Source organism: Ahaetulla prasina, chromosome 11, assembly GCF_028640845.1.
Source record: "Ahaetulla prasina isolate Xishuangbanna chromosome 11, ASM2864084v1, whole genome shotgun sequence".
NCBI classification, from domain to species: Eukaryota; Metazoa; Chordata; class Lepidosauria; order Squamata; family Colubridae; genus Ahaetulla; species Ahaetulla prasina.
The window spans coordinates 12985668-13000859 of record NC_080549.1 but is presented as its reverse complement, the minus strand read 5'-3'; the positions used below and the strand labels follow the sequence as shown (position 1 = coordinate 13000859).

At 41.9% G+C, this 15192-nt stretch overlaps 1 protein-coding gene across 6 annotated transcripts in view; it reads right to left on the bottom strand.

The window, feature by feature from the left end:
- Positions 1-15192, bottom strand: part of DRP2 (dystrophin related protein 2) — a 68481-nt gene that overhangs the window by 41875 nt on the left and 11414 nt on the right. For 5 of the 6 annotated variants that reach the window (XM_058197018.1, XM_058197020.1, XM_058197022.1 and 2 more), the window contains exons 3-6: positions 4857-4990; positions 4604-4760; positions 2723-2843; positions 1623-1891 (exon numbers count right to left, since the gene is read on the bottom strand). In XM_058197018.1, coding sequence (XP_058053001.1) covers positions 1623-1891; positions 2723-2843; positions 4604-4760; positions 4857-4990 — 681 coding nt within the window. Of the gene's footprint in view, positions 1-1622; positions 1892-2722; positions 2844-4603; positions 4761-4856; positions 4991-14128; positions 14266-15192 lie in introns of those variants that run through there. The other variant, XM_058197023.1, reaches the window with a different exon arrangement.

Genomic DNA, 15192 nt, shown 5'->3' with positions numbered 1-15192 from the left:
CCAGGATTATCTTTTCATGATATTGGAAAAATGAAGAAACACCGCAAGACGAAGAGATAATTAAGAAGATGCTAGATTGTGCAGAAATGGATAGATTTACATCGAAAACCAAACAGAAAGAAGACAGAGTATTATCAAACTTGGAATTTATTTTACCGGTGGTTGGAAAAAAAGGACGGAGAGTAAGAATGTCTCTGCCAAGCTTCTGACCTCTAGCTAGTAATTCTGTGATTGCAGAACATGATTAAAGAATTGAATCCAGTCATTTTGATTTCTTCAACAAACCATCACTTAGCAGGGGAATGCACAAAATATGGAATGGTTATTGTGTGAAGCATGCTAACAAACCTTTCCTGTCCTATGATTTTTTTGCATTTGGCAAGAGTTGAGAGGTAAGGAACCAAACTCCTTACCTCCCAACTCTTGGGAGTTGGGAGGGTTTCCTGCCTAGGCAGGGGGTTGGATTAGAAGACCTCCGAGGTCCCTTCCAACTCTGTTATTCTATTCTAAATAGAATAGAATAAAATAGAATAGAATAGAATAGAATAGAATAGAATAGAATAGAATAGAATAGAATAGAATTTTTTATTGGCCAAGTGTGATTGGACACACAAGGAATTTGTCTTGGTGCATATGCTCTCAGTGTACATAAAAGAAAAGATACCTTCATCAAGGTACAACATTTACAACACAAATACAAATGGATCAGTGGCGGGTTTCAAATTTTTTTTACTACTGGTTCCATGGGTGTGACTTGGTGGGCGTGGCATGGCTTGGTGGGCGTGGCTTGGTGGGCGTGGCAGGGGAAGGATATTGTAAAATCTCCATTCCCTCCCCACTCCAGGGAAAGGTTACTGCAAAATCCCCATTTCCTCCTGAACAGCTGGGACTCGGAATAGCTGAGGCAGAGAACAGATGGGGGTTGGGCCCAGTCAGAATTTTTAATACCAATTCACCAAACTACTCAAAATTTCCGCTACTGGTTCTCCAGCACTGGTCAGAATCTGCAGAAAACGACCTCTGAAATGGATGCCATAAGCCTTGTAGAGGTTGAAAGCATCTACTTCACTCCTTAAAACTCCCGTGTTCTTCTCCCCAAACCAATCTTTGCTCTGCTGATGTTTGGAATACATCACACAAAACATTGTAGTGTCTTTGAGGTGATAAATGCTCTACAGCCCTGACTCAACATAACCTTGAACCCTAGTCACTTTGCATACTTCTAGAGTTACTGCCCTGTTACACAGTGTGATGCTGAGTCTACGGCACCTTCATCTGTCTAATCCAGGGTCAGCAATCTTAAACACTCAAAGAGCCACAAAGGTCCTAACTGGAAGCCCCCCATTAAATTCTGGAGCCGACCAGAAGTCTGGTTCCCCCACCATAGAGTCTCCTCCTAGAGCAGCATCCTTTTTCCTCTGCCGACTGGAAGTCTGGTTCCCCAACCACAGAGTCTCCTCCTAGCGCGGTGTCCTTTTTCCTTTTACCGACCGGCGACAGGGAGCCACAGCACAGGGATGAAAGAGCCACATACGGCTCCAGAGCCACGAGTTGCTGACCCCTGGTCTAATCTTCCCTCCAGATCTCTTAAGACAAGTACAGGATGAGTGACCAAAGATTACCTTGGTGGCCTGGATGTGCTCCGGCAAAGAATCGATGAAGAGGTCTCCGATGGGTTCCCATGTCTCTTGCACACTTTCAGCTTGGTTGAGGGTGGTGCTGAGTTCTTCCATGGTCGCTTTGATCTCCAGCAGCTGCTCTAGGGTCCTCTCAATGTGGCGGTGCTGGTCGACACAGCGGGCGGTTAGCTTCTCCCACAGTTCGCTGGCCACCGTCGCCTGTTTCCACACAAAACGGCTGATATTCTGGATCCGGTGTCTTGGGGAGACATCTAAAAAGAGAACATCGAGGAAGGAGAAGTCCTGGTGTTGAATTTCCAGTAATGCAACTGTGTCATCAGCTTCTTAATTTCTGAATATTTTCTTCCCGAATGCCATCACTCTGCTAAACAAATAATTCCCTCAACACTGTCAAACTATTCACTAAATCTGCATTACTATTAATCTTCTCATCCTTCCCATCACCCATCTCCTCCCACTTATGACTGTAACTTTGTTGTTTGTATCCTTACGATTTATATTGATATTGATTGTTTCCTGATTGCTTATTTGTAGCCTATGACTATCATTAAGTGTTGTACCTTGATGAAGGTATCTTTTCTTTTATGTACACTGAGAGCATGTGCACCAAGACAAATTCCTTGTGTGTCCAATCACACTTGGCCAATAAAGAATTCTATTCTATTCTATTCTATTCTATTCTATTCTATTCTATTCTATTCTATTCTATTCTATTCTATTCTATTCTATTCTATTCTATTCTATTCTATTCTATTCTATTCTATTCTGTATTTGATTTCCCCAGAATACTTCAGAAAGGTTCTTATTCATTCTGGGTAACCTTTTCCTATCAAAGGACTTTTCCGTTCACCTTTTAAGCCACAAGCTATTAGTAAAGTTCTCCCTAAGATGCTCCTTTGAAAAGCAGGAGGGCATCACTGTTCTGGAGAGATTATTTTTCAAGACGAGGTTGAAAGACCAATCCACCAGCCGATACACTCCACCAGCTGAGCTGGCAACCTTTTGAAGTTCTGAAGGAGTCAAGAATAAGAGAAAATGTTTGCAAGACCAGAGGGATGGAGAAAATGAGCAGATCTGCCAACCTTTGCTGTCAAGATTTACATCTTCCACTTCTTCAAATGGGTGCTGAGTAAGGAAAACTTGAGCTGATTCCAAAACGGAATAAATGTATGGTCCCCGAGACTTCACTTCTTCCATGAAGGCCTACATCGGGGAGAAAAGACCAGGAGAATTGAAGGGAACCCCAGAAAATACTGGGTCTGTGCACATGACAGGGCCCTTAAAAGTCACAATTGTCTTTGGTTGAATCAACTCTTTTTGGATCTGATGTACTAATTAGAAATGGCAGCTTTAGGACTTTGGAAAGGATCAACCTTGTGACCTTCTCAATTTAGATTTTGGAAGTGGATTTGTGGACAACGTGAGCTAAAGACACATCAGAGGAAAGTCAATGGATTGAATAAGTTTTACCTCAATGGGAACCTTCTTTTCTTCTATCTTAGAGACCAGAAGACCAGATGGAAGAAAAAGCCAATATGAATTATTTATAAAAAAAAAAATAGTAAAGGTGGGATAAAAATGTCCAAAGGCAACTGGACTTTCCTGGCTTTTTTTCCCCCTTTGAAAATGTTTCACTTCTCACCCAAAAAGCTTCTTTGGTTCAGTTCAGTTTAGAAGATGCTTGGATGGGAAGCGAAATGGTTTCAAAGAAAAAACCCCCAAGGAAGTCCAGTTGCCTTGTGGAAAAGGGACAACTGTGACCAAGATGACTGAGAATCTCCACAGATATGGGGTAAAAATCAAACATACAAACAAATAAATAAATTTTCAGCATTTTCGTACATTGGGGGAAAAAATCAGCCAGAGACAGGGGTAAGATTCAACCAGTTCGGACAAACTGGATGTTAATTTTATGTCCGGTTCAGTGAACTGGCCCCTCCCTACCCTCCCCGCCCCTCTGAGGAGTCCCCACATGGCCTGTTTTGGATCATAGGTAAGTGCCGGGGGTGCGTGGAGCCAGGGGAGGTGGAAAATGGGCTTATTTCCAGTGGTGGGATTCAGCCAGTTCGCACCTATTCGGGAGAACCGGTTGTTAATTTTCTAAGCAGTTTGGAGAACCGGTTGTTGGAATAAGAAACCTTATTCCACTTGACAGGGCTAATCCTGTAAGGAAGGCAGGAAGGAAACATTCTGGTGTTGTTTCTAGCCTAATCTTTATTGCCCTGCTTACAGAAACTGCCTCTCGGGTTAACTCTTATTACATTGTAAAAGCTAAGATGAAGCGCCCATCAATGTGAGTGATGTTGAGTTGGCCACGCCCACACAGACACATGACCAGCAAGCCACGCCTACCCAGCTGGTCATTAGGGCAGAGAACCAGTTGTTAAATTATTTGAATCCTACCACTGCCTATTTCCTGCCTCCAGAGAGTCTCCGGAGCCCGGGGAGGTGGACAACCGGCCCTCCACAGCCCAGTTTTGCTCCCAAGCGGCTGCAGGGAGGCCTCCTAGGCCCAAAATGAGTACCTTCCAGCTAAGTGAGAAGTCTTGCGGCCTCTCCTTAATTCAGCTCTGTCTGCTAGAGAAACAACAAATCAATTCTGCCTTTGTTTGCTCTTCTTTAAGCTCCCCGAAGGAAGTACAGGTCATGCGTACACAAGTGCAAAAGTCTCAGAACTTTTGTTTTAAGCGGCGCCCCCCTTCCCCCTTCCCCCGGTGGCTCACTTTTGCTCCCGGGGGGGGGGGGCGCAGGAGGCCGAGTGCTACCTGTCAACCCCCCTGGCCACGCCCACCATGGCCACGCCCACCCAGCCGGTCATTAGGGGCAGAGAACCCAGTTGTTAATTTATTTGAATCCCACCACTGGGTGGGAGAGAGACGTGTTCGGAAACTCCTTGTGGATTCTGGTGGCTTTCTCAGATGTTCTGCACGATGCTAGGATCAGTGTGGACTCTCGGTGCCTACCGTATGCCTCTCTTTCTCCTGCTGGACCAGGAGAACGTCCCCACGGAGCGGTAGCTGGGCAGAAATTTCCTCATCTTTTTGGCTAAGCCAGTCAATGATCTCCTGCAAAGGAATCTGCAGCTTGCCACTGTGATCTGAGAAGGCCTCTAGGCGAGCCCTGAGGAGACAGAGAAGACGGTCGAACCCTGGGAGAACAGAAAAGAGGAGATGTGGAAGCAAACCTTACACTTGGGGACTTTTGGGAGCTGCTTACCGGAGGCTGTGTGACTTCTTCTTAATCTCATTCCAGCATAGATTCATTTCCAGGGTCATCTGGGGCCCAACAGCACCGTTTGGAGGCTTCTTGTTCAGGCTGGCTGGTATGGTGCCATCACGAGCTGTTTTAACCTAAGCGTAAAGACAGAGAACCCGATCAAGGAAGGGAAGCAAAAAAGGAACAGAATCAATTTGATTCAGGCGTTCCCCCCCTCCCCCAAATATGTTGCTATTCATTTATTAAACAGATTTATGTAGCCAACTCTCTCATAGAACGAGACACTGGTTGTCCTAGAACCTCCGGGACAATTAAACAGTATGACAAGTATTAAAACACTGAAGTACAAATTAAAATGGGGAAAAAAATTGAAAAGATTGCGAGAGAATACCAATCAACTCCTATAATACAATCACCTTGTGGGCTCCCCTCCCCCGCCGTGGTTGGTGATTATTTAGATCTTTGAGTTTTAGTTACTTGTTACTTTGGGCATCCCATGGGCAAAAAGGCAGAATATTATTAGTAATCAAAACTGTGCTTGAAAGGGAGGGGAATAGACTTCGTGGAGTGATGGAGAGTCGGCAGCTCACGGCAAATGTTTGCTTGGAATAAAGCTTCTTCACAAAAATGTAGGAAAGAATTGCACACAGCAGGAGATGACTATGATACCCAGATCACAGTAGTTTTCAAAACGTAGATTCCTTTCCACACAGGGAATGGTATCCTGCCTCAGAACAAGCTCTACTCATCATCACTGTCATCGTCAACATTGTCATTATCAACATCATCAGTGTCAACACTGTCAACGTCAACATTGTCAATGTCAACATCAATGTCAACATTGTCAACATCAACATCAATGTCAACACTATTGACATAGGGGGCCTCTGGTGGCTCAGCAGACTAAGTCTGTCTGTTATTAACACAGCTGCTTGCAATTACTGCAGGTTCAAGTCCCACCAGGCCCAAGGTTGACTCAGCCTTCCATCCTTTATAAGGTAGGTAAAATGAGGACCCAGATTGTTGGGGGCAATAAGTTGACTTTGTATATAATATACAAATGGATGAAGACTATTGCTTGACATAGTGTAAGCCGCCTTGAGTCTTTGGAGAAGGGTGGGATATAAATGCAAATAAAATAAAAAAATAAAAAAATAAAACTATCATCACCAAAATCAACATTGTCAACGTCAACATCAACATTGTCTACGTCAACATCAATGTCAACACTGTCACTGTCAACATAAGCATCGACACTGTCAATGTCAGCATCAATGTCAGCATTATCAATGTCAACATCGATATCAACATCAAGGTTGACATCAGCATCAACGTAAACATCAACTTCACCACTACCACCATCTGGCTGAGATTAATTGCCTATTGCTTCTTTTTTAACGCTTCCTATTCAAGTTACAGAATCAATGTCCTTAACTGTCAGGCTCCAGTTATGGAACTTATGGACCCCCTTATGTCTGTATTTGCCTTATGCCTGCCAAATACCTGGCTTATCTGACAGAATAAGAACGTCCTTTTAATGAAAAATAACAAGATATGAGAAACTATTATGCAGACCATCCATCTAAGAAGCCATGTCACCTAGCTGTCCTTGGCTGATGTCATACAATGGAGCAAGTCTGGGACTAGCTGATCATTCAACAGAAGCCCATCCCCAGCTGAAGGCTAAAGTGGGATGTGTTAAAAAATAACCCAGGAGGAGACACCAGAAAACCACTTCCATGTTCCATATCCCATTTTCCAAGAAAGATGCTTCCATGGAGCCATCAGCAGTTGACTTTAACTCAAGGGAAACTTTACCTTTGCCCGCATTTTTTGTTCAGCTTGTTGCTACTCAGTTACAGAACACACATACTTTGAGTTACTTGTTTTCTCTTATTGCTGGTTGGGTTTTTTTGACCCAGGTCATAAGTTTGTATTCCGAAGCTTCGACCCAGATTGTCATAAACCAAGACGCTCCCAACAGATTTTTTGCACATCTTCCATTCACTCAAAGTTTGCCATTAATGTGTTGTAGGCATTTTAAATTGGGGAAGGGCACCCCAGGAGGGCATTTCACCATCTGTCTGCCCTTGTGTTAGCTTCTTGCACTGCCTTTTATCAAATTCGCAGCTGGCTTCCCCCTCGACAGGCTCCCTTGTGCCAGATCAACACGGAACGAGTATGGCAACGTAGACACCGAATAGCATCATTTTGTTGTGACCTAGACCCAAGTAGGTAGTAGGAAACTCAGTCCGTGAAAAAAAAACCCACAAACTTTATTCGAACAGCTGAGAATTATTTCATTCCCAGCGTAGTTCAACTAAATTAAAACAAATTCCTTCCAACACAAATTCCTCAGTCCTATCGCAAACCTTGATCCAATTAGGCAAACTGCCAAAGGCCTTTCTTGGCAAACGTTCACAAGTCACAAAAATAAATGCAAGACACAGACAAAGCAGAAGACGAAGCTACCAACGTTGTTTTCCAGCAAAGCCCAAACGCCATTGCTGGTCTGTTTGAAGCCTTATGGGAGGGGCCAATCATCTCTTGGCCCTACTCCCGAGTCGTCCTCTTTGCTTGAGCTGCTCTTGCCTGCTGGCAGCTCTTCTCATGTGTGCATTAGGAACAGGCTTCTCCTGTTCCTCCACCTTACTACTATCAGTCTCTTGAGGCTCTGGAATCTGCACCTCACTCCCCGATGGCCCTGGCCCCACCTCAGCCTCATCGCTGTCTGACTCTGTTGACAGCTCTGCAGGCTGCTGGCAAACCACAACACATTTCCCCATTTCAACTTGGTGCAATTTTACAGCACCACGTTATTTCAGGGGCATGCATGCCCTAAAATGCCCACTTTCGATTTCTGTACGTTTCAGCAATCGCAAACCGGAGTACCCCAAATCAAATCACTGCAGACCAAATCATTTTTTTTCTTAAGCAGAGTAGCCAATTTCTTCTCTAACCAAAGAGGTTTACAAGCAAACAGCACAACACGTTTGTCATTTTGTTCTAAGAAGCTGCTTTTCCCAAACATTTTATTTCAATTATTATTACTATTTTTTTTACAAAAGCTACCATCGGGCTACTGTTTCTGCTGCTGGTTTTATATGTTAGCCATTCCCAGCTCAGAGTTACCTTGAACCGTGAGATGGGCAGCCAATAAAACTGATGACAACAACAATAACAATAATGATAATAATAGTACCCATAGCCATTGGTGCCTTTGGTACAATCCCAAAACAATTGGAGCATCACTTGAACACCATCGGCACTGACAAAAATCACCATCAGTCAATTGCGAAAGGCAGCTTCACTGGGAACAGCTCACATCCTGCGACAGTACTTTTAATACTACCAGACAGCATCTGCCCACAATGTTCTTGGGGAGGACTCGATAGGTGAATAAAAATGTCAAATCCAGTCTGAATTTCTGGCTGACTGTGTGACAAACCATAACCACCCTCTGTTACCTGCTTGCATTTTTTTTAAAAATCTGCTGGGGGAAAAAAAATCAAAGATATCAGAGAGAAAAATGGGGCTCAAAAATGGTAGATAGGAACCTGTCTTCTTCAGACAACCCTATGTTGGCTTCAAAGAAGACCCTGATTTGATTCCCAGTGAGAGTTGCAATGGATCTTTCCCCCGCCCTTGGCAATAGAATAGAATAGAATAGAATAGAATAGAATAGAATAGAATAGAATAGAATAGAATAATGGATAGGATAGGATAGGATAGGATAGGATAGGATAGGATAGGATAGGATAGAATAGAATAGAATAGAATAGAATAATGGATAGGATAGGATAGGATAGGATAGGATAGGATACGATAGGATAGGGAAAGAAGAGAAGAGAAGAGAATAAAATAGAATATGAATAGAATAGAATATGGAAAGAATAGAATAAAATAAAATAGAATAGAATAGAATAGAATAGAATAGAATAGAATATATTTTTTATTGGCCAAGTGTGATTGGACACACAAGGAATTTGTCTTGGTGAATAAGCTCTCAGTGGTACATAAAAGGAAAGATACCTTCATCAAGGTACAACACTTACAACACTTAATGATAGTCATAGGGTACAAATAAGCAATCAGGAAACAATATCAGTATAAATGGTAAGGATACAAGCAACAAAGTTGCAGTCATAAGTGGAAAGAGATGGGTGATGGGAACGATGAGAAGATTAATAGTAGTACAGATTTAGAATAGAATAGAATAGAATTTTTTATTGGCCAAGTGTGATTGGACACACAAGGAATTTGTCTTGGTGCATATGCTCTCAGTGTACATAAAAGAAAAGATACGTTCATCAAGGTACAACATTTACAACACAAATGATGGTCAATATATCAATATGAATCATAAGGATTGCCAGCAACAAAGTTACAGTCATACATTTAGTAAATAGTTTGACAGTGTTGAGGGAATTATTTGTTTAGCAGAGTGATGAAGTTCGGGAATAAACTGTTCTTGTGTCTAATTGTTCTGGTGTGCAGTGCTCTATAGTGTCGTTTTGAGGGTAGGAGTTGAAACAGTTTATGTCCAGGATGCGAGGGGTCTGTAGATATTTTCCCAGCTCTCTTTTTGACTCGTGCAGTATATAGGTCCTCAATATAAGGTAGGTTGATAGTAATTGCTTTTTCTGCAGTTCTAATTATCCTCTGAAGTCTGTCTGTCTTGTTGGGTTGCAGAACCAAACCAGACAGTAATAGAGGTGCAGATAAGAGACTCAGTTAAAGAGAGATTTCACTACAAAGACATTATTACTGCAGAGCAAATACCAGTGACACAGAAAATGGAATACTTCAGTGCTGCAGTTCTTTTGTCCCAAGTGTTTCAGCCCTGCTACATTTAAGCACCATCAACTTCTTCATGGAAGGTTTACTTTACAGAGCAGCTGTATCCATCCCGATGTTGCACAGTCTGCAGGAACCGGGCTCTTACGAAGCACAAACCCAGTTAGAAATCTGGTAGGTAGCTGAATGGGAGGATTTCTCCAATACAGTCTCCTACCATGGACTGATTTTCCTTTTAGATCTTGTTCAAATTAGACCTCGTAACATTTTACATTATGCCTCTATCACAGGCCATTAAGGAATTATTTTATCAGGGAAGGAAATTTAGAGTGAAAGAGGGAGGATGAACAATTGCACTCAGCAAATTAATGGTTACTAATTGGAGACCTGAAATAGTTTTATGCTAAGAGAGAGAGAGAGAGAAAGGGGGAGAGAGAGTGAGAGAGCGAGAGAGAGATATAATAAATAGATATAACAGAACGATTAAAGAAACAAGATTAGAGAGAGAACAAAGATAATGATAGATAAATAATTGATAGACCGATGATAGATGATAGGTAGGTAGGTAGGTAGGTAGATAGATAGATAGAAAGATTATAAATAGAAAGATTATAGATCGATAGATAGAAAAATGATATAGATAGATAGATAGATAGATAGATAGATAGATAGATAGATAGATAGATAGATAGATAGATAGATAGATAGATAGATAGATAGATAGATAGATAGATAGATAGACAGACAGAAAAATGATAAATAGAAAGATGATAGATAGATAGATAGATAGAAAGATGATAGATAGAAAGATGATAGATACTGTAGATAATGATAGAAGGATAGATAAATGATAGAGATGACAGAATATATACACACAGACAGACAGACAGACAGACAGACAGACAGACAGATAGATAGATAGATAGATAGAGATAGATGAAAAAGAGAGAGAGAGAGAGAGATGGAGAGAGAGATGGCAAAGGGTTGTTCTAAAGAGATTCTCCACGTTCCAAAAACCTTTCCATGCTAACAGGGCCTCTCTTCTAATTTTGGAGAGCACTGCCCCATATTGTAACAGATAAAAAGTTTCCTTCTTATTCCACTGAGATATATCCTGAATATAGCCAAAACAGCCTCGCCTTGTCAAAAGTTTGCCCGGCTGTGCCCATTTCAAGCCAGGCTTGAATTCACAGGCTCTTCTCTCCTAATACGCCACAACATCAAAAGCAATACAGATTTATGAAAAGAGAAAGAGAGAGAGAGAGAAAATAGTGCCAGCTCCAGCTTAAAAAGATGCCCTTTATAAATCATTCACATCAAAGCTGTGGTGCATTTTGTTGAGGTCGCCTGGGATTTTCCACGTGCCCAAGCAGACTAACGACCTGCTCTGTAACCATTGTAGTTACCCAAAGCCCAAGGGGAGAACTCTTATCGGAATCCAAATTCTTTATAGACGAAGGACGGCAGGCTTATACCTTATGCCACCAAACTTGAAATCCTGAGTTTAGAAAATTTAGAACTCCGCCGCCTTCAACATGACCTGAGTCTAACTCTTAGAATCATCTGTTACAACGTCCTTCCTGTCGATGACTACTTCAGCTTCAATCGCAACAATATGTGAGCACACAATAGATTTAAGCTTAATGTGAACTGCTCTAATCTTGATTGCAGAAAATATGACTTCAGTAACAGAGTTGTTAATGCCTGGAATGCACTACCAGACTCTGTGGTCTCTTCCCAAAATCCCCAAAGCTTTAACCAAAGACTATCTACTGTTGACCTCACCCCATTCCTAAGAGTCAGTAAGGGGCGTGCATAAGAGCACCAGTATGCCTACAGTTCCTGTCCTAATGTTCCCTAATGTATATAGTCATTACATTATTATGATTATATATATGCTTATATATCGCATAGTTATTTCATGCTTATGCTTATATATACAGTTGCGACAAAATAAAATAAATAAAAATAAATAGAAGCAACCTCATGGGCCTGACCTGGGTAGGAGACCCACCAAAGATATCCACCATTCGCGCAGCAACGCCTGAAGAGAGCCCAGCGCCACGGCTCCATGTGAAATGGAACATTTCTCCCATCTTCCCTTGAAATAAAATATTCTTTTTTTTAAAAAAAATACATTTTTATTGGATATTATAAAATGGAGCGGTGCGGTGACCTAGAGGTGGAGTTCTTGCCTCACAATCAGGAGGCTGTGAGTTCGATCCTAGGTAGAGGCAGATATTTCTCTCTCTGGGCACGATGAGAATGTATCTGCTGAACAAAACTCTGCTTTGGTGACAGGAAGGGCATCCGGCCAATAGCTAGCTCCATTCAGTTGCCCAGACTCCACCCCACAAGGGATTATGGGCTCGTTAAAAGAAAATGATGATGATGATAAAGTATTATAATATACAAAACACAAAAGCAGATAGGATAGGGGAAAGGGCAAAGAAAAATGAGGTAAGAAAGAAAAAGAAAATTGACTCCCGACTCTCTGTCACAGTAAAATAAGGCATTAACAACAAAACACAACTTTTTGTGTTGCCATAATAATATGTGGAAACGAAAGCACTTATGTTCTTTTCTTTAATCAAAAGTAGTCAGTTTTGCCATTTCAACCATCAACTTCTGCAACCATTCATCCAGATTTGAAATCAAATATTCTTCAGAATTATGCGTATGCCGTTTTCCAGCTTCAGTCTCAACGTATCAGTCGTTTGCCACACGAGAAGTCCATCTGGTCGATCCACTCACCCCTCTCTCAATTCTCAATCCACTCACCCCCTCTCTCAATTGGACAATCTCGAACTGCGCCGCTTGCGGTCTGATCTAAGCATAGTACACAGAATTGTTTGCTACAACGCCCTACCTGTCAACGGCTTCTTCAGCTTCAACCTCAAATAATATACGGTACAAACAAATGGTACAAACTCAAGGTCAACCGCTCCAAACTCGATTGCAGGAAATACGACTTAAGCGACAGAGCGGTTACAGGATTGCTCTACCCGACTCCGTTGTTACAGCCTCAAACCCTCACAATTTCAACCTCAAACTGTCTACCATAGACCTCACCCCGTTCCTAAGAGTCCGTAAAGGGGGGCATGCGTAAGCGCACCAGTGTGCCTATTGTCCCTGTCCTACTGTTCCCATTTATTTGTGCTCATTTCCTTTGTTCATGTCCATGTTCATATTTATACCTGCTATCTTGTACATGTTTGACAAACGAATAAAATCAATCAATAATGATGAAGTTATTAAGAAAATAATGGAATGTGCTGAAATGAGTTTTTTTAAAAAAATTGCATTTATATCCCGCCCTTCTCCGAAGACTCAGGGCGGCTTACACTATGTTAGCAACAGTCTTCATCCTATTTGTATATTTATATACAAAGTCAACTTATTGCCCCCAACAATCTGGGTCCTCATTTTACCTACCTTATAAAGGATGGAAGGCTGAGTCAACCTTGGGCCTGGTGGGGCTTGAACCTGCAAGTAATTGCAGGCAGCTGCTGTTAATAACAGGCTGTTTTACCAGCCTAAGCCACAGAGTAAATTGACATTTGAAATTAGAGAACAGGAAGATAAACAATATTATAAGATATGGGATTTATTTTATCAATGGTTAATATAATATAATATAACAACAGATAAAAAATACGTTAATGAAGTTTGATAGAGGTTTCTATAAAGCAAGAACTCTCGAAATACCTGCTGATTTCAGATGATGAAATGAATGATGTAAGAAAACTGTCATAAAATTACAACATTTTATATGAAATGAGGGAAGAAACATTTAAAAAGGTAAAGGTTCCCCTTGCACATATGTGCTAGTCGTTGCCGACTCTAAGGGGCGGTGCTCATCTCCGTTTCAAAGCCAAAGAGCCAGCGCTGTCCGAAGATGTTTCCTTGGTCATGTGGCCGGCATGACTTAACACCAAAGGCGCACGGAACACTGTTACCTTCCCACCAAAGGTGGTCCCTATTTTTTCTACTTGCATTTTTACGTGCTTTCGAAACTGCTAGGTTGGCAGAAGCTGGGACAAGTAACGGGAGCTCACCCCGTTACATGGCAGCACTAGGGATTCGAACCGCCGAGCTGCCGACCTTTCGATTGACAAGCTCAACGTCCTAGCCCCTGAGCCGCCGCGTCCTTACAGTTATAGTTAAACAAATGGTTAATTGACTAAAACACTGGGATGTATATTAGATTGGTAAAATGTAAAATTAGATAAATCATACGTTAGGAAGATGGTGAAATTGCGCAAAAGATTTATAACCAACCAACTGACACACTGTTTGCATTTGTATTGAAGATGTTTTTTATGTATATTTGTTAAAAAAATAATAATTTTTTTTTACAAAAAAAAATATCAATCAATCAATCAATCCCTCCCCATCGGCACATCAGATCTATGCACGATGGGCTTTCTTTTGAGATCAAGGCGGACATTCAGCCTCCATGGACCATGGCTTACCTATTCAGAAGTTGGGGAAGAGCTCCATGCCTGGCTGCCAGCTCCCTATGTCTCCAAACCACCCCAAAAAAGCTGAGAAGAAACGGGGAAGGGAGAAGTGACAGAAAAGGCAGGGCAGGGAGGGCCCAAAGACGTTGCTCGCTGCCTTCATGCTCTGACCCCCTTGGAATCTGCAGGAGGTGGTGGCAGAGGGACAACCAACCCTTCTCTTTGTGAATCGGGGCTTTGTCTTGGTGGAATTCCAGCAACTTCCAAGCCATTTTGACTCTGGTGGGGCGGGGGAAGGGGACAACAAGAGAGAACCGTAGAACTGCTTACGGGCGAGGAAGGCTTAAATGTTACGGGTGAGGCTCTTCAACTCCCCCATGCATGGACGTGTGACAGTCATGACTTTTCATTACTCAGGCAAAAGGAAGCTCGGTTAACCAGGGTTGGAACGGCCTTTGGGATGAGGTCTTTCGGTAAGTTGGAGGTAGAAAGAAGTCCTCTTCTATTTATTTATTTATTTTGTCATAACAATATATGTAGGTATCATACAAAAAGATTATATAATATATAAACACATATATGGGTAAATATAAGGAGGTATAAGCATATATGTATATAGGAAGAAGAAAAGAAAAACAATAGGACAGGAACGGTAGGCACGTTTTGTGCGCTTATGCACGTCCCTTATGGTCCCTTTAGGAATGGGGTGAGGTCAATAGTAGACAGTTTTTGGTTGAAGATTTTAGGATTATGGGAAGAGACCACAGAGTCAGGTAAAGTATTCCAAACACTGATGATTCTGTTACAGAAGTCATATTTTCTGCAATCTAGATTAAAGCGGTTGACATTAAGTTTAAATCTATTGGTTGCTCTAGTATTATTGCAATTGAATCTGAAGTAGTCTTTAACAGGAAGGACATTACAATAGATGATTCTACAACAATGGTTGAGGGTCTCAAAGACTGATGGAAGAAATGTTCAGCCGCATGGTCATGGTAGCCCACGCAGTGAAAGCTTTCAACGGCACAGTAGAAGAGCCACCGTCTATTCTCAGCCTTCCTTCTAGTTCCCCCAAT